This window comes from Eriocheir sinensis, chromosome 19 (genome assembly GCF_024679095.1).
Source record: "Eriocheir sinensis breed Jianghai 21 chromosome 19, ASM2467909v1, whole genome shotgun sequence".
Taxonomy (NCBI): domain Eukaryota; kingdom Metazoa; phylum Arthropoda; class Malacostraca; order Decapoda; family Varunidae; genus Eriocheir; species Eriocheir sinensis.
The window spans coordinates 5,248,136-5,275,268 of record NC_066527.1 but is presented as its reverse complement, the minus strand read 5'-3'; the positions used below and the strand labels follow the sequence as shown (position 1 = coordinate 5,275,268).

Below are 27,133 nucleotides of genomic sequence, written 5' to 3'. Positions count from 1 at the left end.
AGAGACAAAAAGACGTTTGGCAAGAAGGATGAAGAGAAAAAAGGATGTTAGAAAGGAAGAGGAGACTCGTTGTTTATACAGTTGAAAAAAAGGAAGAGGAAAATAATGTTTGAAAGGAAGAGGAGGGAAAATAATACTTGAAAAGATTATCAGAGAAAGAGTGAAAAGGAAAGAGGTATAAAAAAGATATATAAAAAAAAGGTTTGTAGAGATAAATTTTAAACGGGAAAGGGAGAAAAAAAGTTCATAAAAGGGAAGAGAAGGAAAAAAAGATACTAAAAAAGAAGGAATAGGAAGACAGACGTTTATACAATTGAAAAAACAGAGGAGTTAGGAAAAAAAAGGACACTGGAAAAACTATGAGGAGGAGCGAGAGCATGCCACTCAAGGGTAAATAAGGACGCTAAACGAAGAAGAAAGAAGCAGCATAAAGTCGGGCGGGTCACCTTAGGGCCAGCAGGGAGGGCTTGCCGGAGAGCACAGCATTGCGCCAGGTGGGGTCGCCCTCGTGGGAGATGACCAGCTGGGCCTCGTGCTCCAGGATGGCATTGTACAGAGACTCATGGTTGTCATACTCGTCAGGCAGCATGAAGTGGTCCTGGGGGAGGTGGATGATGAGAAAGGAAAATGGGAGGAATGGAAAAAGATGGGATACTTTGGTCGGTATTATCAGACACTTTCGCTCCTAACATCAGGTATTTCTAAAGGTCAAAGAGGGGGTCAGACGAGTTCTAATGAGTGTTTCTTCAGGTTCATGGTACAGGGGAAGGGTCAAACTACCACCAGGGTCATGAAACTACTCCTGGAAATGCCCACAACTCCTTGGAAAGCCTTGTCAAATAGGTGCTCTTGGGCAATGAAATGTTTGCTAATACGACCCTTAGATTTTATGTACATTAGCGTAAAAAATTTGGCTTTTACCCCAAGATCATTAATTTGATTGGTTATATTTCATCCCTTCACTGGAAAAATTAGCGCTTTTGGCTTTTACATAATACTTCTTTGTCTTCACAGCTTTAAGCCCTTTTTTTTTGGGGGGGGGCTTGGGATATGAGACCACAGAGGCAGAGAAAGACCTGGGACTATATCTTACCAGGCTGACCGTGAAAGCCAAATCCATGCCAATCACAGCAGAGGGGTTAATTAGTCTTCCATAACAAAGGTTCAGTCTCTACATCCTCACCTGGTGCAGCTTAAGGCTCATCCTAACCCCCGGCGCCACCACCTTCCTCAGCAGCTCCATGTCCGAGAAGACCCACTCGTCCCGCATGGAGGTGATGCGGAAGTCCCCCTTGAAGAGAGTGTGGAGCCCGTGCAGGAAGAAGTCCACGCTTGACATGGCGTTGTGCGAGGCTGCCCACAGTGCTCGCCTCCCTGCGGTGACACGTGGAAATGACAAACTGGGAACATGTCGCCTTAATACAAGTTTGCGTACAGAGAAGTGATGTGATGCAGTATGTATTTGTTTATTTCCTTTCATTCTTTTATCTATTTATTTTTTTACAGGAAAAGGAGGATTGACAAACAGACAGACAAATTAGCAAACAAAAAAACACACAGAAGGCAAACATATTAAGAGACGAAAGACAAACAGAAGCAAAATTAACACACAAGAAAACAAACAAGACAAACAGATTAATAAACAAAAGACAAACTAACAGAAGACAGGCAAACAGAAGACACACACACACACACACACAAACAAATAGATAAATATATAAACAAGCAAATATAACAATGATAAAATGATAAAATGAAGGCAGGGAGAATCAAACCACTCGGAAATCACTGCCGCAACTCACCCAAGAGACTGAGTGCCAAACAAAGGGAGATCAGCTGAGACTCCCGGCCACTCTCCAACGGCTCATCCCTCTCCTCCGGGTGCTCACTCTCACGGCGGGACACACAGTACACCACCCACTCATGGTACACGTTACAGAAACTGGTGCGCGTGATGCCGGACTCCTTGAAATCGTAGTCCTCGTCGATGTTGAGGTTGAACATGGGGTCCAGGTCCACGAATTTCTTGTCCCGTGTGTGGGCAAGTGAAGCGTCGATCTCGGCCTTCGTCAGCCACTCCCGCAGCCGCCCCGACCGCACCGTGTAGAAGATGATGCTCTGTGGGGTGATGAAGGGTGATAATTGGAGTAATCTTGTAGAGCACACTTGTCTCATCCTCTCCCTTGCTGTCTACCCAATACCTCCCTCCAGACCCTTGCTGTCTACCCAATACCTCCCTCCAGACCCTTGCTGTCTACCCAATACCTCCCTCCAGACCCTTGCTGTCTACCCAATACCTCCCTCCAGACCCTTGCTGTCTACCCAATACCTCCCTCCAGGCCCTTGCTGTCTACCCAATACCTCCCTCCAGGCCCTTGCTGTCTACCCAATACCTCCCTCCAGGCCCTTGCTGTCTACCCAATACCTCCCTCCAGGCCCTGCAAGCATTTCCACACCTTTAATATAGAAGGAGAATGTGTTGATTGTTGTACTCTCTTCTTTTTATAGAATCTTAACCCGGTAGCAGCGACGGGCCAAATTTGTGGCTTTACCATGTAGCAGCGACGGGCCAAATTTGTGGCTTTACCGTGTAGCAGTGACGGGCCAAATTTGTGGCTTTACCGTGTAGCAGCGACGGGCCAAATTTGTGGCTTTACCGTGTAGCAGCGACGGACTAAATTTGTGGCTTTACCATGTAGCAGCGACGGGCCAAATTTGTGGCTTTACCGTGTAGCAGCGACGGGCTAAATTTGTGGCTTTACCGTGTAGCAGCGACGGGCCAAATTTGTGGCTTTACCGTGTAGCAGCGACGGGCCAAATTTGTGCCATGATAGAAACCCAAAAAAATAGATGATGCATAAACTGATCACAAATGCGTTAATATATATTATGAAATGGTTTGCATGAGTGATGATTTTTTTCTCATTTTTCTCGCTTAGAGGGACCAATAAGAAACAAGATCCCTGCAGCTACTGGGTTAATCTTTGTACTTCCCCTCCCTGAGACCTCATTCTAGGCCCTCTTACCTTCATTATGCATCACTCTGCCTTTCCTTACTTCCCTAATACATCACTCTTGACCCTCTTGCTTTCCTAATCCTACATTCTGGCCTTACCTGCATCCTAATACATCATCCTATAGATCATTTTTAACCTTCTTACTTTCCTGGTACTTCACTCTGCCTTCCCTTGCCTCCCTAATACATCACTCTTGACCCTCTTGCTTTTCTAATCCTACATTCTGGCCTTACCTGCATCCTAATACATCATCCTATAGATCATTTTTAACCTTCTTACTTTCCTGGTACTTCACTCTGCCTTTCCTTCCTTCCCTAATACATCACTCTTGACCCTCTTGCTTTTCTAATCCTACATTTTGGCCTTACCTGCATCCTAATACATCATACTGAAGATCATTTTTAACCTTACTTTCCTGGTACTTCCTTTGCCTTCCCTTCCTTCCCTAATACATCACTCTTGTCCTTCTTGCTTTCCTAATCCTACATTCTGGCCTTACCTGCATCCTAATACATCCTATAGATCATTTTTAACCTTCTTACTTTCCTGGTACTTCACTCTGCCTTCCCTTCCTTCCCTAATACATCACTCTTGTCCCTCTTGCTTCCCTAATCCTACATTCTGGCCTTACCTGCATCCTAACACATCATCCTATAGATCATTTTTAACCTTCTTACTTTCCTGGTACTTCACTCTGCCTTTCCTTGCTTCCCTAATACATCACTCTTGTCCCTCTTGCTTTTCTAATCCTACATTCTGGCCTTACCTGCATCCTGATACATCATCCTATATATCATTTTTAACCTTACTTTCCTGGTACTTCACTCTGCCTTTCCTTGCTTCCCTAATACATCACTCTTGACCCTCTTGCTTTTCTAATCCTACATTCTGGCCTTACCTGCATCCTAACACATCATCCTATAGATCATTTTTAACCTTCTTACTTTCCTGGTACTTCACTCTGCCTTTCCTTCCTTCCCTAATACATCACTCTCGACCCTCTTGCTTTCCTAATCCTACATTCTGGCCTTACCTGCATCCTGATACATCATCCTATAGATCATTGTTAACCTTCTTACTTTCCTGGTACTTCACTCTGCCTTTCCTTCCTTCCCTAATACACCACTCTTGACCCTCTTGCTTTCCTAATCCTACATTTTGGCCTTACCTGCATCCTAATACATCATCCTATAAATCATTTTTAACCTTCTTACTTTCCTGGTACTTCACTCTGCCTTTCCTTGCTTCCCTAATACAGCACTCTTGACCCTCTTGCTTTCCTAATCCTACATTCTGGCCTTACCTGCATCCTGATACATCATCCTATAGATCATTTTCAACCTTACTTTCCTGGTACTTCCTTTGCCTTCCCTTCCTTCCCTAATACATCACTCTTGACCCTCTTGCTTTTCTAATCCTACATTCTGGCCTTACCTGCATCCTAATACATCATCCTATAGATCATTTTTAACCTTACTTTCCTGGTACTTCACTCTGCCTTTCCTTGCTTCCCTAATACATCACTCTTGACCCTCTTGCTTTTCTAATCCTACATTCTGGCCTTACCTGCATCCTAATACATCATCCTATAGATCATTTTTAACCTTACTTTCCTGGTACTTCACTCTGCCTTCCCTTCCTTCCCTAATACATCACTCTCACCTTCCCTTGCTGGCCCTTCCACTGGTTTCTCACCTTGACGTAATAGGTAATGAGAATCTTGCGGAGTTCAAAGATCTGCAGCATGGAGGCGGCTGAGTTGTCGGAGATGGAGTAGCCCTCGAGCACGTACTTGGTGGCAGTGACTTCCCAGGCGAGCCAGCGCTGGTTGAAGGCCGCATTGGCGCTCAGAAGGTGCGGCAGGTGGCCCGGCTCACAGCAGCAGCACCCTGGGAAGACGGCAGCAACACACACCAAGTTAGTTAGTTAGTGTGGCGAATATGTGTGTTATCTAAGTGTAGGAAGGACTAAAGTCAAGCCATTTCAAATAGTCCGTTTGGGCATTCGATTCTGTGGGACCTTTCCTCCCCTCTGCTCTGCCACATAGTCCCAACACCTATTTTTCCCTCCATGTTTTCTATTGGTAACATATGAGAGGAAGGGATAGGTGCTGGGACTGTGTGGCAGCGCAGAGGGGAGGCAAGGACCCGTGGAATCGAATGCCCAAACAGACTATTTGAAGTGGTTTGACTATAGGTTATGATTTACAAAGGGTTAGGTTACTATTCAAGGAGGGTTAAGTTATCATCTTATCTTTTGGTTAGGTTATACTTTAAGGAGACACCACACACATACATCGGTAGTTAGTTAGTTAGTTAGGTGTAGGAAGGACTAGGTTACAATTTAAGAAGGGTTAGGTTAAGTAAATACCAAACACACACACACACACACACACACACACACACACACACACACACCTGCGTCCTCCTCCACGCCCTCCGAGATGGCCTCCACCTCCCGCTGCTGACAGTAGGTGCCGCGGAACTCGAGGCCACGCATCTGGAAGGTCACCAAGCCATTCCCAAGCTCAATGACGTGAACCAGACAGTTGAGGTAGTCCGAGGCCAGCACAAAGCAGTCCCCCTGACCCACGGCGCCCCACCGACCTGCAATGGCAACAGAAGAGGAGATACAAGGTTAACATTGTATTTCTTAAAGTGCAAAAAGCAAGAAAAAATAAATGTTATGTGTTCAATCTTCATCTCTTTACTGAAACATAAAAGATAAAACAAAACTAAATCCCTGTGCAGACAGCCATTCTGTTCCATTTTCTATATAGAAACATTTGATGGGCCTTTACTTAATATTTTGCAGTCTTTGTTCTTTTAATTCTTTACTGTTAAAAAGATGTAAGCCAGCTACCAGCCGGTGTGGGGCGTGACTCACCCAGCAGGAGGTCACCGCAGAGAGAGTGCTGGAGGGAGCGTGTGAGGTGCTCATAAAAGATGGAGTTGAGGTTGTTGTCGTCAGAGCCAGGGTTGCGCTCCAGGTGCGAGGAGAGGCGCGTGTTGGAGTGGTCGACCCGCTTGGTGTTGTAGTCCCGCTCCCAGAACTTGATGGGGCGGATGTAGGAGGTGATGAAGATGGCTGAGCCCAGGATGGGGTTGAGCGGCGTGGATAGGATGGCCGAGACCGCCGCCTGCACGAACAGCATGGCGGAGTGCGGCACGCTGAAGGGCTGGGCGAAGGCGTGGAAGGCGGAGCCCCAGGTGATCTGCCAGGGGGCGATGTAGGTCACGATGAACTTCATCTTGAGGAGGAATTCGTAGACGCGGGTGAAGATGATGCCCATGACGAAGTAGTCCACAATGAAGGTCTCTGACTTGCCCTTGAAGTCCCAGGTGAAGAAGAGCTTGGCGAAGGCCAGCGTGAGGTACTGGAACTGTGGCTGTGAGTACACGCTGCGCAGACACTTCACGCCACACACCACCGTCATCAGCGTGCCCACATTCACCCCAAACTTGTTCACCAGGACCGGGGCGTCTTTGGTTAAGGCACACAGGAACAGCAGGGGGTACACAATGTTTTTCTCCAGGATGCACAGCCCCACGTAGAGCCGCTCAAACCACATGATCTTGGCGGCGTCATACACCTCGTACTGACTGTACTCGTGGGAGCGGCACACGGGGTGCGCCACACACAGCCAAGGCAGCTGCTTCCTGAGCTGGGGCACCACGTAGTGCGTCAGGAAGCCCAGCAGCGTGGCGATGATCAGCAGGCCGGTGAAGAGATTAGGGCCGTCGCCGTCCAGCAGCACCGTGAACACCGTGCTGGAGTGGACAGCAAACACCAGGGCAGCAGTGGCGGTGCAGGCGATGGCGTCGTGCACCAACCGGGCGTGCACGGTGGAGCGCAGCTTCTCCGGCAGCGGGTCAGTGAGCTCGTCCGCCTCCTGGGGGGGCTGCGGGGTGTCTCCGCCAGCCTCACGCCGCAGCTCCTCAGGCCACATGTGCTGCTGGATGAGGCGCCACAGGGTGGTGGGGTCGGAAGTGGAGCGGCTCAGGTGGTAGCTGAAGCCCACGGCCAGGCCGCAGAAGATGGAGTAGAGGATGTGCTGCGTCTGGGCCTTCTCCCTCAGGCCCCCATAGGCAAAGCCAAAGAGGAAGAGGACGGTGAGGAGGGAGCGGCCAATGCAGTAGACGGCAGACACCAGGCTGGTGGTGGCATTGCCGCCAAACACGTGGATGTCCGTCTGCTCCAGCAGGTACATGAGGAAGGTGTTGACCTGGGGCAGCAGGCCCAGGCTGAAGAGGAGCGGGAAGAACAGCACAAACAGCAGCAACACGTCCCGGCACTGCTGCAGCAGGCCCGGGTCCATGAAGTCCAGACCATAGAGCACAAAGTGGGGCCGCTGCTCCCCGGTGCTGTCCAGGTAGAGCTGCAGCAGGAGTATCATGCTGCAGCACACCACAAAGTACACCGGCCGGCTGTACAGCACCACGCGGTTGTAGCCATGCGTGGGCGAGGCAGCGTCCGGCTGCACGCTCTTGAACAGCGAGTACTGGCAGCTGGCCATTACCAGGCAGAAGAAGAGCACGTCCTGCTCCTGGTAAAAGTCCCGCTGCAGCACCAGGCAGCCCAGCACCCCCACCAGCACCGCCAGGAACACACACACCAGGTTCTCCCACACGGTCATGTTGCGGTCCAGCAGCGCCAGCAGGAACAGCCGGTCAAACCTTACCCTGATGGAGGTGTTGCCACACAGCCGCAGGCGGTAGTAGTGGAGGGTCTGCGGCGCCGGCGTGGGGAACTTGAGCTTGCTGGAGGCCAGGGCCAGGTCCACGCCAACGCCGCCAGCCCGCAGGCTGATGCTCTCCAACGACTCAGGGTTGATGAGGGACCCGGCCGCTGCTGCCGCAGCACGGTTGCTGGAGCGCCGACGCTCAAACAGGGCGTTGGTGAACAGCTGCAGAGGGTTGTGGGGTGCCCCGATGCTCAGCAGCTGCAGGTGGTGCCGTGTCTCAGACGACAGCAGGGGCAGGTCCCGCCCGCCCCTCGGCCCCACGCTCACCCGGGGAATGGGGTCGGGGTCTCCCGCACCCTCCAGACCGCTGCGGTCGGGGTCCCGCCCACCGGAGGCTGGGGGTGAGGAGCCCCTCCTTCGGGCCACAGTGAGGGCCCCGCTGGTTGCCTCAGACACAGGCGAGGCCTGGGAGGCCGGGGCCTTGACGATGTCTGACCAAAGGGGAGGCGAGAGGGGGAGGGAGGTGGGGGGGAAGTGATTGTCCAGGATGATGGTGAGGCCAGAGCACAGGGACATGGAGGAGCTGCTGAGGGAGCTGTCCTCCCGCGCCAGGCCCCCTGTGGTGCCCCCGCCGCTGCTGCCGCCATTGACGCCAGTCTGGCCCCCAGGGCCACTGCGGCGCAGCAGCTTGCTCAGCACGCGATTGTCGCCCCCCGCAGGGGCCACACTGGAGGCGGTGCTCACCCCGCGGTCGTTGAAGGTGTAGGTGAACCAGTTGCCCTGCTCGTCCTGGAAGCAGTGCACCGCCCCGTCGCTGGTGTCCTCGTGGGACGCTGCCAGGTGGGTACCAGGGGAGAGTGGGGGCACACCCTCCGCGGGGGAAACGCACTCCGTCGCCCCCCCGCCCTCAGGCCGCTTGTCCGGGGGCAGGGCACGGTGGGGCCGGCTGCTGTTGCTGCTGCCCTCGTCCCCGCTGTCCCCACCACCACCTCGGCTCATCCAGGACGGCAGCATCCTCTGAAAGACACGACAAATGTAGCCCCTCAGCCACGGCCCGGCCCCTCACCGCCACACCTCATGCGGCAGTGAGGGGCCTCCAGGCACCACACCACTAACCCAGGACCCCTGCTACCCAACACCCAGCAGGACAGACGTGTTCTTGGGCCCCACACCGCAGGGGCTGAACTAAACATTCTGACGCCAAACACTGTCACCCTCCAGAGCATGAGGAAGCCACTCACCTGTGTGCCCTGACTGGGCCTGGCAGAGGTGTTGTCATGGTGGTGGTGGTGGTGGTGTGGCTGGTGTTGGTGCTGGTGCTGCTGCTGTGGCTGGTGGTGGTGATGGTGGTGAGGCGGGGAGTGGGCGGAGGTGGTGAGGCTGGTGGTGGTGAGGGCAGTGGTGGTGAGGAGGGTGATGTCCTGCGGGGGCTCGCTGGGGGTGGTGGGGGGGGAAGAGGAGGTGTTGCCCGCCACGTGCCTCCTCCGCCTCACCGCCGGCTTCCTGTACAGGTGGGTCTCCGCCGGGTGGTCTGAGCCGCCAGCACTGCTGCCACTGCTGCCGCTGCTGCTGACGGTGGCCGGCGCCTCGGACAGCAGGGCGGCCCCCTTCACGGCCTCCCCAATGCCACCCTCCTGCTCCAGCCGCTGCTTCAGCACCACCAGCTTCTGGATGTCACGGTGGCACTGTTGGGGGTCGTGCAGGGAGCTGTTGAGGATGTCCAGCAGCCGCCGCACCAGGTCCTCCATGGTGACCGCCGCTTCGCCCCGCCCCGCCGCACGCTGCTCCCCACCCTCGCCCACCTCCTCCACCACCACACCCTGCCGCCGCTTCTTGGGGATGGCACCCTGTGTGGCTGTGCTGGGGTGGCCACCGGTGGCCTCCACGGGGCTCTCCGGGGAGGAGCGGATCATGTTCCAGCTGTCATCATCGCTCAGCTGGGAGGACAGCCGCCGGGGGTGGCCGCCACCGCTGCGTGCCACATCGGCAAACTCTGAGTCCGAGTCACTGTGGGAGAAGAGCCAGTCCAGGCCGGGGCTGGACGAGCGGCTGTCCGGCCCCCCTCCAGGCACGCCCTCCGCAGGGCTCCTGGCGGGCCGCGGCCCACACTCCTCCCCGGGGCTGGCCTGCTCTTCCCCGCCCCCCGTGCCACCGCCACAGTGGGCAGGGCTGCCCTCCCCAGCCACTGTGCAGCCCCCCCCGGCACCATCACAGCCCAGGGCTCCCTGCAGGCTGAGGCGGTCGGCCAGGCTGCTGAGGGTCTCATCTGAGCTGCTGGAGAGCTTCACGGCACTGAGGGTGTCTGAGCTGCTCTCCTCGTCGGCATACATGTTCTCAAAGGTCAGTGTGCACACCCTGTATGCCTCGCCCCCGCCCCCACTGCCCTCCACTCTGGGCCGCTCCCTGAACTTTGAGGTGATGGCCGAGCTGCTGCGGAACACCAGGGGCTGGTAGGCCCGGCCGGGGCCCCGCTGGCCATGTTGGACCAGGCGGGAGCCCCCGGACCGAGCCCTCCGCCCGCTGGACCCCTTCCCCTCCAGGCTCTGGTGGCGGGTCAGGAGGGGGGAGTGGGAGCCCTTGGCCGGCCCCTCCTCGTCCGTCTCCCCCTCGCTGGAAGGAAGGAGGTGCTTGTGTTACCATGAGGGCTGCCAAGTCATCCTGCCACACACACAACACAAGCAGTAAACACACCAGAAAAAAATGGCAACTCATACCTCCACTCAAGGCACGGTAGAGAGAAGAATGTGACTGCTGCCTATGACACCCAGGACAGTGTGATGCCAAATGGGAACATGATGGAAGGAAGAAGAAACCAAGAGAAAGTATAAGTTATTTTTTCCCTTGACCCCTTCACTACGGCCAGGCCAAAACAGTGCCCCGCGCCGTATCCGGGATCGCCGCATGTGCCAAATTTCAAATGTCGCTATTGAATATAACAAGCTTTCAGACATAAGCTCAACATAATCACCATGTATTATAGATGAAAACATGCAGAATTAAATGGTGAACATAAAGAAACATAAATTGATAATCTTGAGATGTAAGCATAAAAATAGAGATAAAATAACTTGTATATTGGCTAAAGTGAGCCAGGACGCAGTATGCACGACCTCGGATATGGCACGGGGCACGCAAGGACACAGTATACGCGTCCTCGGCAGAGCTGGGATTCTGTAGAAAAAATCTACCACCGGTATCGGTAGTCGGTAGCGAGCCGCGTCCAATCGGTATCGGTAGATCGGTAGATTTTTCAGAAATCTACCGATCGGTATAGATTCGGTATTGGTAGATTAAAAAACTATAATTATATAATAAAAAAATGCTTTTAAAGGCCCATAACACACTTTTTAAGTTATTTCTCTCTTATTTCGGTTAACTTAAGAATAGAAGTAAATTAGAGTCTTTTAATACCTTTTTTAAGTTCAAAAATACATAACTTATTTAATAAATGAATTTCTCCCTCAAAAAATAAACATCAAACTGAAAAAAAGTTAAATTTAAACAAACTAGACAATACAGCATTATTTATTAACTTTCACAAAATAAATTTCTTCCCAACACAAAAAAAAATTAAGTTTGTGTCATCAATTTGGAGCCTAACCTAACAGAGCCTCACTCCCATGGCCTCTGCCCAGGACACGTCCTCAAGTCCACAGGGGGAAGGAGACGCTGCCTCCACACCTCACCTCTCCCGGCAGCTGCCTCACACGTGACACTGGCTTACGTGACTATCCTCACTCTGCCGCGTCCCTCTTACAGGGTTCACACACTCCTACACACGGGCCCCGCCGCGCCACATACAAAACACTCACTCAACACACAGCATATCCTAACCTCTGGTTCGTAACAATATGATTAAATAGTTCACTGACTTGATCAAAACTTTTTTTAATGTAAAATAAAGTTTAAAAAAGGAAAATCACTTGAAAAGTTAAAAGCACAAAACGATTAAGTGCTGCTGGGTGGACTTAAAAACACTGCCACTTAAAACACTAGGCGATGAGGCTGAGCACGTTGTCGAGAGCGTAGGAGCTAGAGCGTAGGTGTAGGCTACTCGCGTCGGCAGGCCAAACAAGAGTGGGGCTCCCGCCAAAACTTTTGGCGGGAGCGAGAATCTGCTAGGTCGTGGCTGCCTCTGATTGGCTGAGAACGCCCAGAACGGCCAATGATTGGCTAAGCGTGATGACGTCAAAGTAATACCTGGAATTTCCTGCTAACTGCTTCCCATAGATGCGCTCGAACGTGTTGAAACTTGTCCGTTTCATTTTGCCGGGGTCGTCTTCTCTGAAGTCTTAACAAAAAGTCCTACGCTTTTCAATCTACCGATACCGATTGACTGCCAATCATGCGATCGGTAGCGGTATTCGGTAGTTTCTTCAAAATACCGAATGATCGGTATCGGTAGCAGTAATCTACCGCCGGTAGTACCGATCCCAAATGTCAATCGGTAGTCCCAGCTCTGGTCCTCGGATATGGCACGGGGCACGCAAGGACGCAGTATACGCATCCTCGTGTTGAAGGGGTTAAGTGGAAGTAAGAAAACAAGAGGATGAGATGACATTTTTCCTTTTTCTTTAGTTTGAAATGAAAAGATTATGATGCAGGGAAGAAAGAAGACAATGGGAAGAAGAAAAGGGGGAAGGGGGCATGTTTTGGTAATCCCCTTTCTCTTTATTGAGTTTGAAGCAATATTATGAGGCAGAGTATGGGAGAGGCGTCATACAGTGGAGAGTGAGACAGAGAAGGTTGCAATAGTTCGGACATGTGAGAAGAGAGACAGAGGGTGGAGGAAACGTAAGCACCTGGAGGGGGAAATGGAGAGGAACAGTGACACAAGACTTGGAGGTGTTAGGAATAGAGGAAGGATTAGCACTGGACCAAGCAAGATGGAGGAGGATCATTGCACACCCAACCCCCAAGAATGAAGAAGATAGACTGTAAATGAAGAAGAAATAGAAGAAGAGGGAGAAGTAAACAAGGATTAGCACTGGACCAAGCAAGATGGAGGAGGATCATTGCACATCCAAACCCCCAAGAATGAAGAAGATAGACTGTAAATGAAGAAGAAAAAGAAGAAAAGGGAGAAGTAAGCAAGAAGGATTAGCACTGGACCAAGCAAGATGGAGGAGGATCATTGCACATCCAAACCCCCAAGAATGAAAAAGATAGACTGTAAATGAAGAAATAGAAGAAGAGGAAGAAGTAAGCAAGAAGGATTAGCACTGGACCAAGCAAGATGGAGGAGGATCATTGCACATCTAACCCCCAAGAATGAAGAAGATAGACTGTAAATGAAGAAATAGAAGAAGAGGGAGAAGTAAGCAAGGATTAGCACTGGACCAAGCAAGATGGAGGAGGATCATCACAAGTTTGACCCCCAAGAATGAAGATGGACTTAACCCCTTGACTACAGATTTCCTACAAGAAGACAACACCAAGCTACAGGAGTGGAACAAAAAGTGGCTGCTACAATTCAATGAAGAACAATGTAAAGTCATGCACCTTGCGAGGGGATATCCAGCACACCAAACCACATGGGAAGCACCCCACTATCCACCACAGAGTCAGAGAAAGATCCAGGACTATTATGTTACCAGGCTACCAGTGGGGCCAAATCCGTGCCAATCGCAGCGGACTGGTCAAACAAAAAAGAAGAAGTCAGCGGGAAGTTTTGAGGTGCCGCCCTTACCTGTTGGCGGTGCAGCACATGGAGGTGGGGGAGCGGTCACATGGCGAGGGGGTGGTGGTGGTGGTGATAAGGGTGGAGGAGATAGTGGTGGTGATGGCCCCGGCACTATTGGCCCTCTCCTCACCCACGGACTTGTTAGCCGCCTCAAGCCCCCATGATGGCGGCCCCAGCGACAACTTGCGAGTGTAGTGCTGCTGTGGCGGTGCTGGCTGGTGGTGGCGGTGACGGTGAGCACCACCACCACCACCACCACCACTGCTTCCACAATTCCCGGCACTTGCTATGGTGACCGCCGGGACTGTCTGTTGTTGTGGTTGTTGTGGTTGAAGGGTGCTACTACTGGTGTTACTACTGTGGTGATGGCGGTTGTGGTGGTGGCTGTGGCGGTGGTGGCGGTGGTGGTGTCTGCTGCTGCTGTTTCTACCTCCCTCGTCACCTGTTATGACCTGTGGAGCAAGGTTCGTTAAGGCCTCTTCACCTTGATATATCACTTTGGGTTGAATACTTTATAGCTCACAGTACACTTACCTTTTTTTTTAGTCAAGGAGACATAAAAGAAAGAAAATGGTCAAATAAATGGTATGACTTATTGATTTTTGCAGCAAGGGAGGCAGGTCAAGGGTAAAAAACAGAGACGGCAACACACACAAAAAATAAGCGAGACTCGGCTCCAAGAAAAGAAAAAAGAATAGAGGCCAGAAGAGGTCCATTTCGGGTGATGCGATGCCAATATATCCAACCTTATTTACCCCTTTATTTATGTGTACCATGAGTCACTCCCCCTACTGTAAGGAAATGAATAAAAAAATAACAAAAAAAGACTGTCTCTCCCCGTGAATAGAAATAATGAAAACCAAAATAAAAAACGAAACAAATATAAACAACAACATGAGGAATGACACCAACGAGACACAAAAATGGCACTACTATAAACACTCCCGCCTTCCGTACCTCTAAACTGACAGGGTGCGAGGGGGGTTCCGCAGCAGAGGGGAGGGAGGAGGGAGGGGAGGGGGCGGCGGAGGAGGAGCCCCCTGCCCCGACCCCCCCTTCCAGCCCGAGGGAGCCCGCCCCCCCGTGCAGGCTGGGGCGGAAGTGGACGCTGCTCCCCTTCTCTCCTGGAACAAAAAAGGAATGTTGGAGATGACGGGATTTTTTTCTTTTTTTTTTTAAGTGATTATGATGTGGACAAGGACAGAAAAAAGTGACTAAGGACAAAAAAGAAGTGACTATTTTTTTCCTTTTTTTTTTGTTCAAGATTATGAATGTGTGGACTCTCTCTCTCTCTCTCTCTCTCTCTCTCTCTCTCTCTCTCTCTCTCTCTCTCTCTCAGGAAAGATAACACCCTCAAAATTGATTAATAGTGTGATATCTCTCTCTCTCTCTCTCTCTCTCTCTCTCTCTCTCTCTCTCTCTCTCTCTCACCTTTGGCACTTTTGGAGTAAACAATATCCACCGAATGGGAATCACAGAGCGAGGCCGTTGCGATGGACCCCGCCGAGGCCGCTATCCTCCGCAGCCGCTTGTGTCCCCGCCCTCCGCCGCCACTAACACCGTGCGAGGCAGAAGCGACACTATCATCCCCGCCGCCAACGCTCCCGCTGCCGCCGCCGCCACTGCCACACCACGCCACGGACTGTTGGGGTTGTGGGCGTTCCTCATTAGGGTGTGACGATGGTTGGATTCTAAGGTCTGTTAACCCTTAAACGGCGGTGGAACTCTATATAGACGGTTCAAAATTCAGTCTCAGTTTTGTATGGCAGAAATATAACAACACTTCCAGATTGCGGTAGAATCCATATATAGATGATAGTTAGAACACATCTTTATGCTACGGTCCTAAGCTCAGCAGTGACTATATAGATGATTCATTTTGGGGAGCTACTCTTCAAATACTGCCGCTGTTTGAGGGTTAATAGCTTAGTACTTACGCTTAAAGGGATATAGCACGTAAAAGAGCAAACATACTTCAAGAGTTTACAAAATGGATTTATAACATATATGAGACAGAAAACTGAGACAAAAGGAATATTTAAGCTGCCACACCAAAGACTTAGGAAAGAAAGATACAGACATTGAAAAGATAATCGAATACTACAAAAAACAGAGGGAAAGCACTTGAAATATATACAAGAAACTGAAAACATTGAGAGGAAAGGAACAGTGAAGCACCAACACTATAGACTTATAAAGACACAGATGTTGAACAGAGAATCCAATACCACATGAAACAGAGCGAACAGATTTAAAATGTGTAAAGAAACTTAGAAGGATCAAAGCAAAGGAAACAGCAAAGTACCAACACCACAGACTTATAACGGTAAAGGAGTTGAAAAGAGAATCTGACACCACGTAAAACTGACAGAGCAAATGTAACAGAAATATAAGGCATACAATAGAGTTTGAATGGACAGAAAACACAGAGAAAAGAAGCACTGCAGCACCAACACCTCGGACATTCAAAAAGACAGATATTGAAAAGAGAATCCAATACCACAACAGACAGACAGACCAAACACGAGAGTTTTAAAACGCATCCAAGACAGAAAACGAAACTCAAGAAACATAGACAACGGAAGCAATTCAAGACCAACGCCACGGACACAGAAGATGAAAAGGAGGATCCAACACCACACGAAAGCGAGGAAACACTTAAAACGCAAACAGGAAACTGAGAGACACCAAGACGAAAGGAACAGTTCAAGACCGACACCACAGCTACTTATATAAAGATAGAGAAGACGATGAAAACACTGAGGCACTTTTATTAGTGAGTGTGTGTGCTTGTTGGGGGGGTGGTGGGTGACCTGGGAGTGCTTGGCTATGATGGGGTGGTTGAATGTCTCGGTGATCTCCGCCACACTGCCCAGCATGCCCTCCGACACACACAGGCCGCGCCCCCCACCACAGGGACCGCTGCCGACACCTCCGCCCATCCTTCCACTCTCTGTGCCGAAGAATAACAGGGAAATGAGTTCTCGGTATATGATTTTTTGAAGGCAACGAAACAAGACTGACCCAAAAATAAGTTATCGAGTTTTTTTTTAGACAATAATAACATTATATGGTTTCTTTAAAAGTTACAGGCTTTTTTTCATTATTGTTTCCTTTTTTCTCCCCTTGAACTGTTTCATTTACTGTAAAAAAAAATTAGAGCCCAAGAAATAAGTTAAGACAATTTTTTAAGGATAATAATAACATGATATTTTTGCAGGTATTTAAACAGAAGAATGACCTATAAATAAGTTCTCATCACACTTTAAGATCATAATAACCAAAAAATGAGTTATCTGTATACTTATATTTTTTAAGCTAAGTGGGACAAATAAAAATATAAAAACAAGTTCTCAGTATACACATTAATAAAGGAAAGAATTAACAAAAAAATGAGAAGAGAAGGAGGAGGAGGAGTTGGAGGAGGAGGAGGAGGAGGAAAGTAAAGGAAGAAGACAAGGAGGTACAAGATCAGGAATACAAGGAGGAGGAGGAGGAAGAAAGGGAAGACAAGAAAGAGGAGGAGGTGAAAGGGAAGACAAGGAGGAAGAAAAGGAAGACAAGGAGGAGGAGGAAGAAAGAGAAGACAAGAAAGAGGAGGAGATGAAAGGGAAGACAAGAAGAAAGAAAGGGAAGACAAGAAGAAAGAAAAGGAAGACAAGGAGGAGGAGGAGAAGAAAAGGAAGACAAGGAGGAGGAGGAGGAAGAAGAAAGGGAAGACAAGAAAGAGGAGGAGATGGAAGGGAAGACAAGGAGGAAGAAAAGGAAGACAAGGAGGAGGAGGAGGATGAAGAAAGTGAAGACAAGAAAGAGGAGGAGATGGAAGGGAAGACAAGGAGGAAGAAAAGGAAGACAAGGAGGAGGAGGAGGAAGAAGAAGGGAAGACAAGAGGAGGAGATGAAAGGGAAGACAAGGAGGAAGAAAAGGAAGACAAGGAGGAGGAGGAAGAAGAAAGGGAAGACAAGTAAGAGGAGATGGAAGGGAAGACAAGGAGGAAGAAAAGGAAGACAAGGAGGAGGAGGAGGAAGAAGAAAGGGAAGACAAGAAAGAGGAGGAGATGGAAGGGAAGACAAGGAGGAAGAAAAGGAAGACAAGGAGGAGGAGGAGGAAGAAGAAGGGAAGACAAGAGGAGGAGATGAAAGGGAAGACAAGGAGGAAGAAAAGGAAGACAAGGAGGAGGAAGAAGAAAGGGAAGACAAGTACGAGGAGGAGATGGAAGGGAAGACAAGGAGGAGGAAGAAAGGGAACACAAGAAAGAGGTGAAGATGGAAGGGAAGACAAGGAGGAAGAAAAAGAAGACAAGGAGGAGGAGGAGGAGGAAGAAGAAAGGAAAGACAAGTAAGAGGAGGAGATGAAAGGGAAGACAAGGAGGAAGAAAAGGAAGACAAGGAGGAGGAGGAAGAAGAAAGGGAAGACAAGTAAGAGGAGGAGATGAAAGGGAAGACAAGGAGGAAGAAAAGGAAGACAAGGAGGAGGAGGAAGAAGAAAGGGAAGACAAGTAAGAGGAGGAGATGGCAGGGAAGACAAGGAGGAAGAAAAGGAAGACAAGGAAGAGGAGGAAGAAGAAAGGGAAGACAAGAAAGAGGAGGAGAAGAAAAGGAAGACAAGGAGGAGGAGGAGGAAGAAGAAAGGGAAGACAAGGAGGAGGAGGAAGAAGAAAGGGAAGACAAGAAAGAGGAGGAGAAGAAAAGGAAGACAAGGAGGAGGAGGAGGAGGAAGAAAGGGAAGACAAGTAGGAGGAGGAGATGGAAGGGAAGACAAGGAGGAAGAAAAGGAAGACAAGGAGGAGGAGGAGGAGGAAGAAAGGGAAGACAAGTAAGAGGAGGAGATGGAAGGGAAGATAATGAGGAAGAAAAGGAAGACAAGGAGAAAGAAAGGGAAGACAAGAAAGAGGAGGAAGAAGAAAGGGAAGACAAGAAAAAGGAGGAGATGGAAGGGAAGACAAGGAGGAAGAAAAGGAAGACAAGGAGGAGGAGGAAGAAGAAAGGGAAGACAAGAAAGAGGAGGAGATGAAAGGGAAGACAAGGAGGAAGAAAAGGAAAACAAGGAGGAGGAGGAAGAAAGGAAAACAAGAAGGAAGAGGAAGGAGAAAGGTTAGACAAGGAGGATGAGGAGAGGAGAAGAGAAGCAGAAACAATAGAAGGTAAAAAAAGGATGAAGAAAAAGAGGCGGATCAGGAGCAGCAGCCACCACCCTCCTCACCTCTCATCCTCTTGTCACTCCTCTCTTGAGTGTCCCGCGGAGTGCTGGCGGCTGTGGCGGCGGCGGCAGCAGCAGCAGCGGCCTCACACTTGCTGCCCTCCTCGCTGCCGGAGCTGTCCTTGTGGTGGACGTCAGCCTTCAGGTCTGGCGGGACACAGCACAAGACTCAGTAAAAGAATGAAGCTATGACTGATTTGCTAGAAGACTTCACATGTAATACTTGTGTAACTCATATTGACACATTCATAAATAAACTGCCTAAGTCATTTTTGTACTTCATCACCTTGATAAACAAACTGCCTGTCATTTTTTCCATCCTTCAGTAAACTGAAAAAGGGTCATTCACATCATGGACAAAAAAGTTAAAGTGAATTTTACTCCCACACACTCGCAGAGCTTCAAGAACACCACTCCAGACAGGCCACCTGGCCACATGGCAACAGCTGGCAGCCCGCCATTGACAGCTGGAGCACGCCAAGTTTGAAAAACCAGACCTGGCAAGGGTCCTTCAAATGCTGTTCCAGCATTTTCTGGTTTTATGCCATTTTTCATGTTTTTAGGGCATTTCTAACCATTGTAGAAAACAATAATTTAGTGCAAATGCCTGGGATTGGGGTGTATCAAATGTGCACTTACATGCCGGGGTTCAGTGGGCTAAACACTTACAAGTCTCCTCCTGCTTACGACTTGAACTCTTTCAAGAGGAGGGTATCAGGACACCTCTCCTCACAAAATTGACCTATCTTTCGGCCACTCCTCTTGACTCTTTTGTGGGAGCAGTGAGTAGCGGGCTTTTTTTCGTTATTGTTTCCTTTTTGTTGCCCTTGAACTGTTTCCTCTACTGTAAAAAAAAAAAAAAAAAAAAGTGGGGAGTATAAAGACACCTCTGCAACCATTCAAATTTCTCATTTACGACCTTCTCTTTTTTTCACTTTCGAGGAGGAGTTTCTACATTCTTTCTCATTTGTTTTTACCCTTTGACTGCCTCCTTTGCTGAAAGGGAAAACAAACAAACAATGCAAGCCCCCCCCCCTACACCCGCCACCCACCTATCGTCGCCGGGGGCTGGGTGCCGGCGTCCATGATGGAGTTCCGGGAGCTGCATCCGACCGGGGGTGTCTCGCTCTCCCCACCACCACCGCCGCCCTGGCCGCCCCCCACCACCTGCATCTCTATCGCCTCGAACGACCGGCTGGGACGAAGGGAAAAGGCAGCGATTAAGTATGGAAAATAAAGAGAGAACTGACAAAAAACAGATGAAAAAGGAAACAGGTCTGATAAAAAAGTGTAAAAAATAAACAAAAAATGAATATGGAAACAGCACTGATAGAGGAGTAGAGAAAGTAAACAAAAGACAGATGAAGTAAGAAACAGCAGTGATAAAGGAGTGGAAAAAATAAATAACAAGAAAACTTAAAAAAAAGGAAGGAATTGCCAGCGACAGTATAGGAAATAAAATAGAGAAAAATCACAAAAAAACAATAATGAAGGATACACCAATATAAAGTCTAGCAAATAAATATAAAACTGAAGGAAACAGATGATGAAGGAAACAACAATGAAAACGTATAGAAAATAAAATAAAGAGAAAACTGATGGAAAAAGATGATAACATAGAAAAATTAAATGATGGAACACTCGGCAACAAAGATGATGGCAGTGTACTATCCAGCCCTTAAAAAAGAGGACCCATTAAAACACCCATTAAAGAAGTACCCATCAAATCACCCGCTGAGGGAAAGTACCCATCAACATACCCATCACACACTAGAGAAAAACCCATCAAAAGTACCCATTAAAACCACTCATTACACGAGTTACCCATTAAAAAGTACCCATCAACACACCCAATGAAGTACCCATCACCACCCCCGTCACCCACCTCCTCTGCTGGTGCGACGAGGCCTGGTAATGCGCTGGGCTGGTGGAGGCGGTGGCAGTGGCGGCTGTGGTGGCGGCGGTGGTGGGGAGGCCTCCTGGCGGGGGCGGCGGTGGTGCCAGCTCCTCCTCCAGGCATTCGGTTGTGTCAAAGGTGTGGTGGAGGAGGTGGTTGACTGCTTTGATGCCCACTGCCACCACGGACAGAAGGGCCAGGTGGACCAACCATCCCGCTACCCACCACCCACAGTACTGAAAGGCAAGGCAATGATAGGTTAGCTTAGTACTGAAAGGAGCTCCAGTACGACGGTTAACCCGGTATCAGCAGGGATCATGTTTCTTAATGGTCCCTCTAAGCGAGAAAGATGAGAAAAAATCATCACTCACACAAACCATTTCATAATATATATCAACGCATTTGTGATCAGTTTATGTATCATCTATTTTGGGGGGTTTATATCATGGCACAAATTTGGCCAGTCGCTGCTACACAGTAAAGCCACAAATTTGGCCCGTCGCTGCTACCAGGTTAACCATGCTTACCAACCTTACCAAAATGACACCATGTTTTATACAGTTCATTATCCCAACATTCACACCACACACTAACCCCTTAGTTGTGGATTTCCTACAAGAAGACATCACCAAGCTAAAGGAGTGGAACAAAAAGTGGCTGTTACAATTCAATGAAGAAAAATGTAAAGTCATGCATCTCTGGAGGGGAAATCCAGCATACCAATACCACATGGGAAACACTCCACTATCCACCACAGAGGCAGAGAAAGACCTGGGAATATATGTTACCAGGCTACCAGTGAAGGCCAAATCCGTGCCAATCGCAGTGGACGGGTTAATGATACTTGTAAGAGGTGCTGTACACTAGTCAATGATAGCGGTATTAAATTTCCACCAAACACAAGGATGAAACAGTCAAGGCATTATTGGTAATCATACATCATAAGCTGCTCCATTTCATTCATTCTGTTTTGTAAGAGTTTCAAGAGAGGATACAAAAAACACGCTAAATTGCCAGGTTTCCCAATTTGATGTTTTGCAAGAAAGGTTTGGACATGTGAGGAGAAGAGAAGAACACATCCTGAGGCAAGCACTGAACTTTGAGGTAGAGGGCAGAAGACCACCAGGGAGGCCAAGGAAGACGTGGAGAAGGGTGGCGGAGGAAGATATGAGGCTGAACATCACAGAAGAAATGGCTATGAACCGTCAACAGTGGAGGAGGTTCATATCCCATCCAACCCCACTATAGGAAATAAATGGATGTTAAATGATGATGATGATGATGATGATATAACAAAGCCGTCCAACCCCATAAGGGATAATAAGGACATCAAACAAACAGAAGGAAGCATACCAAAGGGTGTGATGTCTTTGTGTTAGTTATATTTTCATGAATTCTCGACCACTTTTCATTTTGGGAAGCAGTAGTTTTGCCTGCCATTTTTCATTGTTTTTATATATGCCCTTGACTGCCTCCCCTGGTGTAAAAAAATATTTGAATCATTTAGACAAGTTATGATACTCTGCCATACAGCCCGTTACAGAAGGGGAAGATATTGGTCAGTATTATAAGACTTTCAGTTCTCACATCAGCTATTTCTAGAGGTCAAAGAGGGGGTCAGTCGGGTTCTAATGAGTGTTTCTTCAGGTTCATGGTACAGAAGAAGAGTCACACTACCACCAGGGTCAAGGAATTACCTACTCCTGGAATTTTTTTTTTTTTTTTTTTTTTTTTTTACAACAAAGGAGGCAGCTCAAGGCACACAAAAAAAGAAAACAATAATAAAAAAAAAAGCCCGCTACTCGCTGCTCCTAAAGTAAAACTGGATATGCTCACAACTCCTACGAAAGCCTTGTCATATATGTGTTCTTGGGCAGCGAAATGTCTTTTAATACGAGCCATTGAGCCCTTTTGTTTGCTCCACACGGCACAACTGATACAAGTGTTGCCCTCCATATAGTTTCTCTAAGGCGAGCATCCCCACAACTCCTATTTACCTATTTTAGAATGACGTCTGAAATTCTCTCTCTCTCTCTCTAAAATTTCCCTTTTCTCTTCACTTTCTCCTCTCTTCTCTTATGCAAACTCAATTCATAACCCTCACCACTCTTTTTCTCTCTTTTATTTCTCTTTTATCATCACTCAGTTGCTTTCTCCTTTATTGCTCTTCTTCCAAAATCATTTTACACATTTTTATTTCCTTTTTCAATATCCCAGTTTTTCCATATCCACCAGCCTCTTTTATACATTTCCTTTTACTCTATTTTCTCCTTTCTAATCTATCTAAATTAATCTAGGTATAGGCTATATGTAATCTCTCTCTCTCTCTCTCTCTCTCTCTCTCTCTCTCTCTCTCTCTCTCTCTCTCTCTCTGTCCTCCACTTTCTCCTCCCTATCTCCTCATAACAACAGATTTCACATGCATTTTGTCTATCTATCTATCTATCTATCTATCAGTTTTGTCTATCTAACAGTTTATCTATCTATCAGTCTATCAGTTTGCCTCACACCTTAAATTCACACCTCTTTGCCCTAAGCTGATCTGATCCTATTTATTCAGTGCTAAGCTTGTTTATAGATGCCCTACACCTGTCCCTTTCATTTGTCTGTATTGCCAAGACAAGGTGATTAAAATTTCATCCCGTAAGTCACAGTATTTAGCTGTTATATATTAGACTTGTAGTGAGGTGTGGGGTAACGTGAGCTTATCTATGACTGAACTATGATTTAAGAGACAGTAGAATGACACTTATATAATATCAAGGGAACCAACACAAGAAGAGGGAGGATGAAAGTATTATCAATAGCTCTAGAGGTTGAACTATGATGTAAGAAAGAGTAAACAGACACACAATTATCAAGACAAGAGATAACAGAAAGGGAGAATGACAAGTGTAAATAGTAACTCTAGGGTATGAACTATGATTTAAAAAAACAGTAAAAGGTCACACAATTATCAAGAGGAGAAATACTAGAAAAGGGAGAATGAGAAGTATGATTTAACAGGCAGTTGAAGGACACAGAATTACCAAGAAAAGAAATATAAAAAGAGAGAGAATGAAAAGTGTGATAAATGGCTTTAGAGAATGTTTGTGAAGCGTGGGGAAGTGGACGATTATATTTCAGCGCTTGCAAGTGATTTAGAAAGAGGAAAAGGGAAACATGAGAGGGAGAATGAAGAGTGGTAACTAGCTCTAGAGAATGTGGGAAGTGTGGGGAAGTGGAGGATATTATTTCACAGCTTGCAAGTGATTTAAAAAGAGGAAAGGGGAAACATGAGAGGGAGAATGAAGAGTGGTAACTAGCTCTAGAGAATGTGGGAAGTGTGGGGAAGTGGAGGATATTATTTCACAGCTTGCAAGTGATTTAGAAAGAGGAAAAGGGAAAGATGAGAAGAAGGAGAATGAGGAAAGTGGTAACTAGCTTTAGAGAATGTGTGAAGTGGCCAAGTGGGGAAGTGAGTAATGTTATTTCAAAGCTTGCAAGTGAGGTAGAGAGAGAGGAGGAGGAGTCAGGAATACTAGGAAGAGGATATTAATAACTCTCACCTCTCCACAGCCCTGCCATATTCCCTTACACCCATTACACTTCATCCTTACCAAACTAGGCCACTCTGAAGGGGTGATGGGGGGGTAGAACTGACCCATACAATGAAAATAGAGAATGGAGATGGAATGGAAGGAAAACTATGACATAAAGGTATTGGAAAAGAAAAATAAGAGAAACAGGAAAAAGGGAAAATAATGATAAAGTTATGGAGAGTGAATATGAGCAACGTAGATGTGAAATAATAGAAAAATAACGACTGGAAATATTGGAGAGAACTTGTATAATGAAAACCCATGTGACATATGTGAAGTACGTACAGGGAAAAATGACTATGTATTAGAGAAAAAATACAAGGAAAACAAGGAAAATATGAAGGAAAAATAATGACAAAGTACTGCAGACTAATCCATACAATAAAACTATCAGAGAAAACCCCTACAATGAAAACCTATGCAACAGATGTGAAGTAGAAGGAAAAATATATCAATGTAATGTGAAAAATATGTGCAATAAAACCTAACAATAAAACAAAGGAGGAAAAATAAGGGCAGAGATGTGGAGAAAAACAAAAAAATAAAAATGAATCAAAGACATGGATTAGAAGGAAAAATTATGGTAAACTCTAGAATGACACCCAATTCAAGACAGCTGATCCAGGCCACCAACAAACCCCCCACATTGCTATTCCACATATCCTTAAACTAGGAAATCCCACATTAAACTGATTATTAGCTAGCAGATGTGGAGTAGAGGACCTGGAAACAGTGCTCAGAGGGGAAAGACTCCGATGGTTTGGACATGTGAAGAGAGCAGGGGAGGATACAGTGCTGGGAGTTTTGGAGAGATCAGAGGTAGAAGGAAGGAGACCAGATAGTAGACCTAGGAAAACAAAGAGAAGGTGTATACGGGAAGAGTTGCCATTGATGGGATTGGATGTGCATCGGGCAGAAGACAGAGAAGAATGGAGGAGAGCCATAAAGTGTCCAGCCGCTCAGGAAGAGTGAAAACGGATGTTAAACGAAATGATGATGATGATTAGCAACCTACTGCCACTCACATGGTAACCTCTCGCTTTAAAGTGTGGCGTAGAGGGCGTGTTGAGTGTGCTGAGGAGGCAAAAGTTGACATGGTATGGTGGTATGGGCACATTAAGAGGAGGGAGGAGGGCCATGTACTACTCGAAGGAGCTGGAGAGGTTGAGGTTAAGTGAGAAGATCAAATGGAAGACCGACAAAACCCTGGAGACGGCGTTTGAATAAAGACATGAGAAGGGCAAAGGAAGAGAGAGAATACGATCACCAAGAGTGGGAGAGACTCATAAACAAACAACCACATAGATAAGAGGTAAAACACAACAGGGAACGGAGGGCAAGTAGAGTCAATAACACACATCAAAACACACACCAAACACTCACCAGGTAAATAAAGAAGAGCGCACACACCAGCTAGAGCCACAGAGGAAAAACACACAGGTATTAAAAGGACAAAACACACAGGTAGATAAGAGGGAGAGTACTGTAAGGGACACAGGGCAGGTAAACATAATAAAACACACACCAAACACCTCCAAACACTCACCAGTAGATAAAGAAGGGCGCACACACCAGGTAGATAGAGGAAAAGTATTGCAGAAGGTAGAGCAGGTAAACCAATTAAGCCGTTCACCAGGTAGATATAGGAAACACACACGACAGGTAGACTAATGAAAACACTCACCAGGTAGATAAAGAAGGGCGCACACACCAGGTAGACCCAGATAAAGATGGAACAGGACAAAAACACAGGTAGATAGGAGGGAAAGTACCACAGACCCCACAGAGACCAGGTAATTGATTAGAACACCAGGTAACTCCACAAAACATTCACCAGGTAGATAAAGAAGGGCGCACACACCAGGTAGACCCAAAGATACAGATGGAACAGGACAAAAACACAGGTAGATAGGAGGGAAAGTACCACAGAACCCACAGAGACCAGGTAATTGATTAGAACACCAGGTAACTCCACAAAACATTCACCAGGTAGATAAAGAAGGGCGCACACACCAGGTAGACCCACAGATAAAGAGGGAAAGTATTGCAGAAGGTAGATAAGGTTACCGTTCACCAGGTAGATACAGGGAACACACACGACGGGTAGACCAATGAAAACACTCACCAGGTAGATAAAGAAGGGCGCACACACCAGGTAGAGCCACAGGTAGAGGTGGAAGGTGTTACAGAAAACGTCCTGGTGGGGATCATAGAACCATCCTCCCGTTAGCGATGCCCAAATACCCTGCCGAAGGACCTCCACACTCTGCGACCCCATGCCTCCCTGCCTTCCTGAGGGCGGCGCTACACGAGGCTCCTGAGGCTGTTTTTCACGCCATTATTTTTTCCCCGCGCTTCTCCTCCGCCATAACCTCGGCCTCCATGGCTCATCTGGCGCTGCAGCGTTGACAAGTTATCGTACTCATCGCAGTGCTTTTTTCCTACTTTCTGGTGGATGACCTACATACAGACAAACAAAGATGGATAGATAAATAAGGGTTTTGATGCTAGGTTTAATTTTATATGGTTATGTGTGTCGGTGTGAGCGTTTGAGGCTTAAAAATTATGAATACAGTGTGGTGAATACGGTAATCTGGCTCATCTCCGGACAGTGTTGGAACCTCTGCCGTAGGAAATATACACAAACATCCATTTATCGTGTTTTTTGACCTTTTATTGACTTCGATTTGGTGTTTGTGACTTGTTTGTTTCATATTGGTGCTCTTTCTGGGGTGTTGAAATGTGTAAGTCCCCCGAAATCAGCATATATAGGTTACATGTATCCATCCATTTATCTCGTGTTTTTACCCACTTAGAGGCTTTTAATTGGTGTTTTTGTGGTGTTTTATGGGTGAGTTTGGTGTTTTTTTCTTGGGGTATTTAAATGTGTGAGTCCTCAAAATCAGCTTCTAGGAAACGTACACAAACCCCCTTAATTTTGCTTTTCTTTACCCCCTAGTGGCTTTAATCTGGTGTTTTTTATGTTTTTTTTACTGGTTTGGTGTTTTTCTTGGATGTGTAAATACGTGGGTTCTCGAAATCAGCCTCTAGGAAACAAACTGACATTTCCTT

General features: G+C 47.6%; 1 protein-coding gene across 35 annotated transcripts in view; it reads right to left on the bottom strand.

Annotated features, from left to right (window-relative positions):
• The window catches only part of LOC127000596 (pecanex-like protein 3), a 38,522-nt gene extending 12,072 nt beyond the window's left edge, over window positions 1–26,450 (bottom strand). For 34 of the 35 annotated variants that reach the window (XM_050864506.1, XM_050864488.1, XM_050864489.1 and 31 more), the window contains exons 1-15: window positions 26,187–26,450; window positions 20,469–20,716; window positions 19,636–19,778; window positions 18,587–18,730; window positions 16,153–16,337; window positions 14,816–15,026; window positions 14,342–14,508; window positions 13,391–13,836; window positions 8,943–10,311; window positions 5,904–8,718; window positions 5,435–5,623; window positions 4,713–4,906; window positions 1,803–2,118; window positions 1,184–1,374; window positions 447–598 (exon numbers count right to left, since the gene is read on the bottom strand). In XM_050864506.1, the coding sequence (XP_050720463.1) occupies window positions 447–598; window positions 1,184–1,374; window positions 1,803–2,118; window positions 4,713–4,906; window positions 5,435–5,623; window positions 5,904–8,718; window positions 8,943–10,311; window positions 13,391–13,836; window positions 14,342–14,508; window positions 14,816–15,026; window positions 16,153–16,337; window positions 18,587–18,730; window positions 19,636–19,778; window positions 20,469–20,716; window positions 26,187–26,339 (6,923 nt within the window). In that variant the 5' untranslated portion in view covers window positions 26,340–26,450. The remainder of the gene's footprint in view (window positions 1–446; window positions 599–1,183; window positions 1,375–1,802; window positions 2,119–4,712; window positions 4,907–5,434; window positions 5,624–5,903; window positions 8,719–8,942; window positions 10,312–13,390; window positions 13,837–14,341; window positions 14,509–14,815; window positions 15,027–16,152; window positions 16,338–18,586; window positions 18,731–19,635; window positions 19,779–20,468; window positions 20,717–26,186) is intronic. The other variant, XM_050864525.1, reaches the window with a different exon arrangement.
• Window positions 26,451–27,133: the final 683 nt, after the last annotated feature.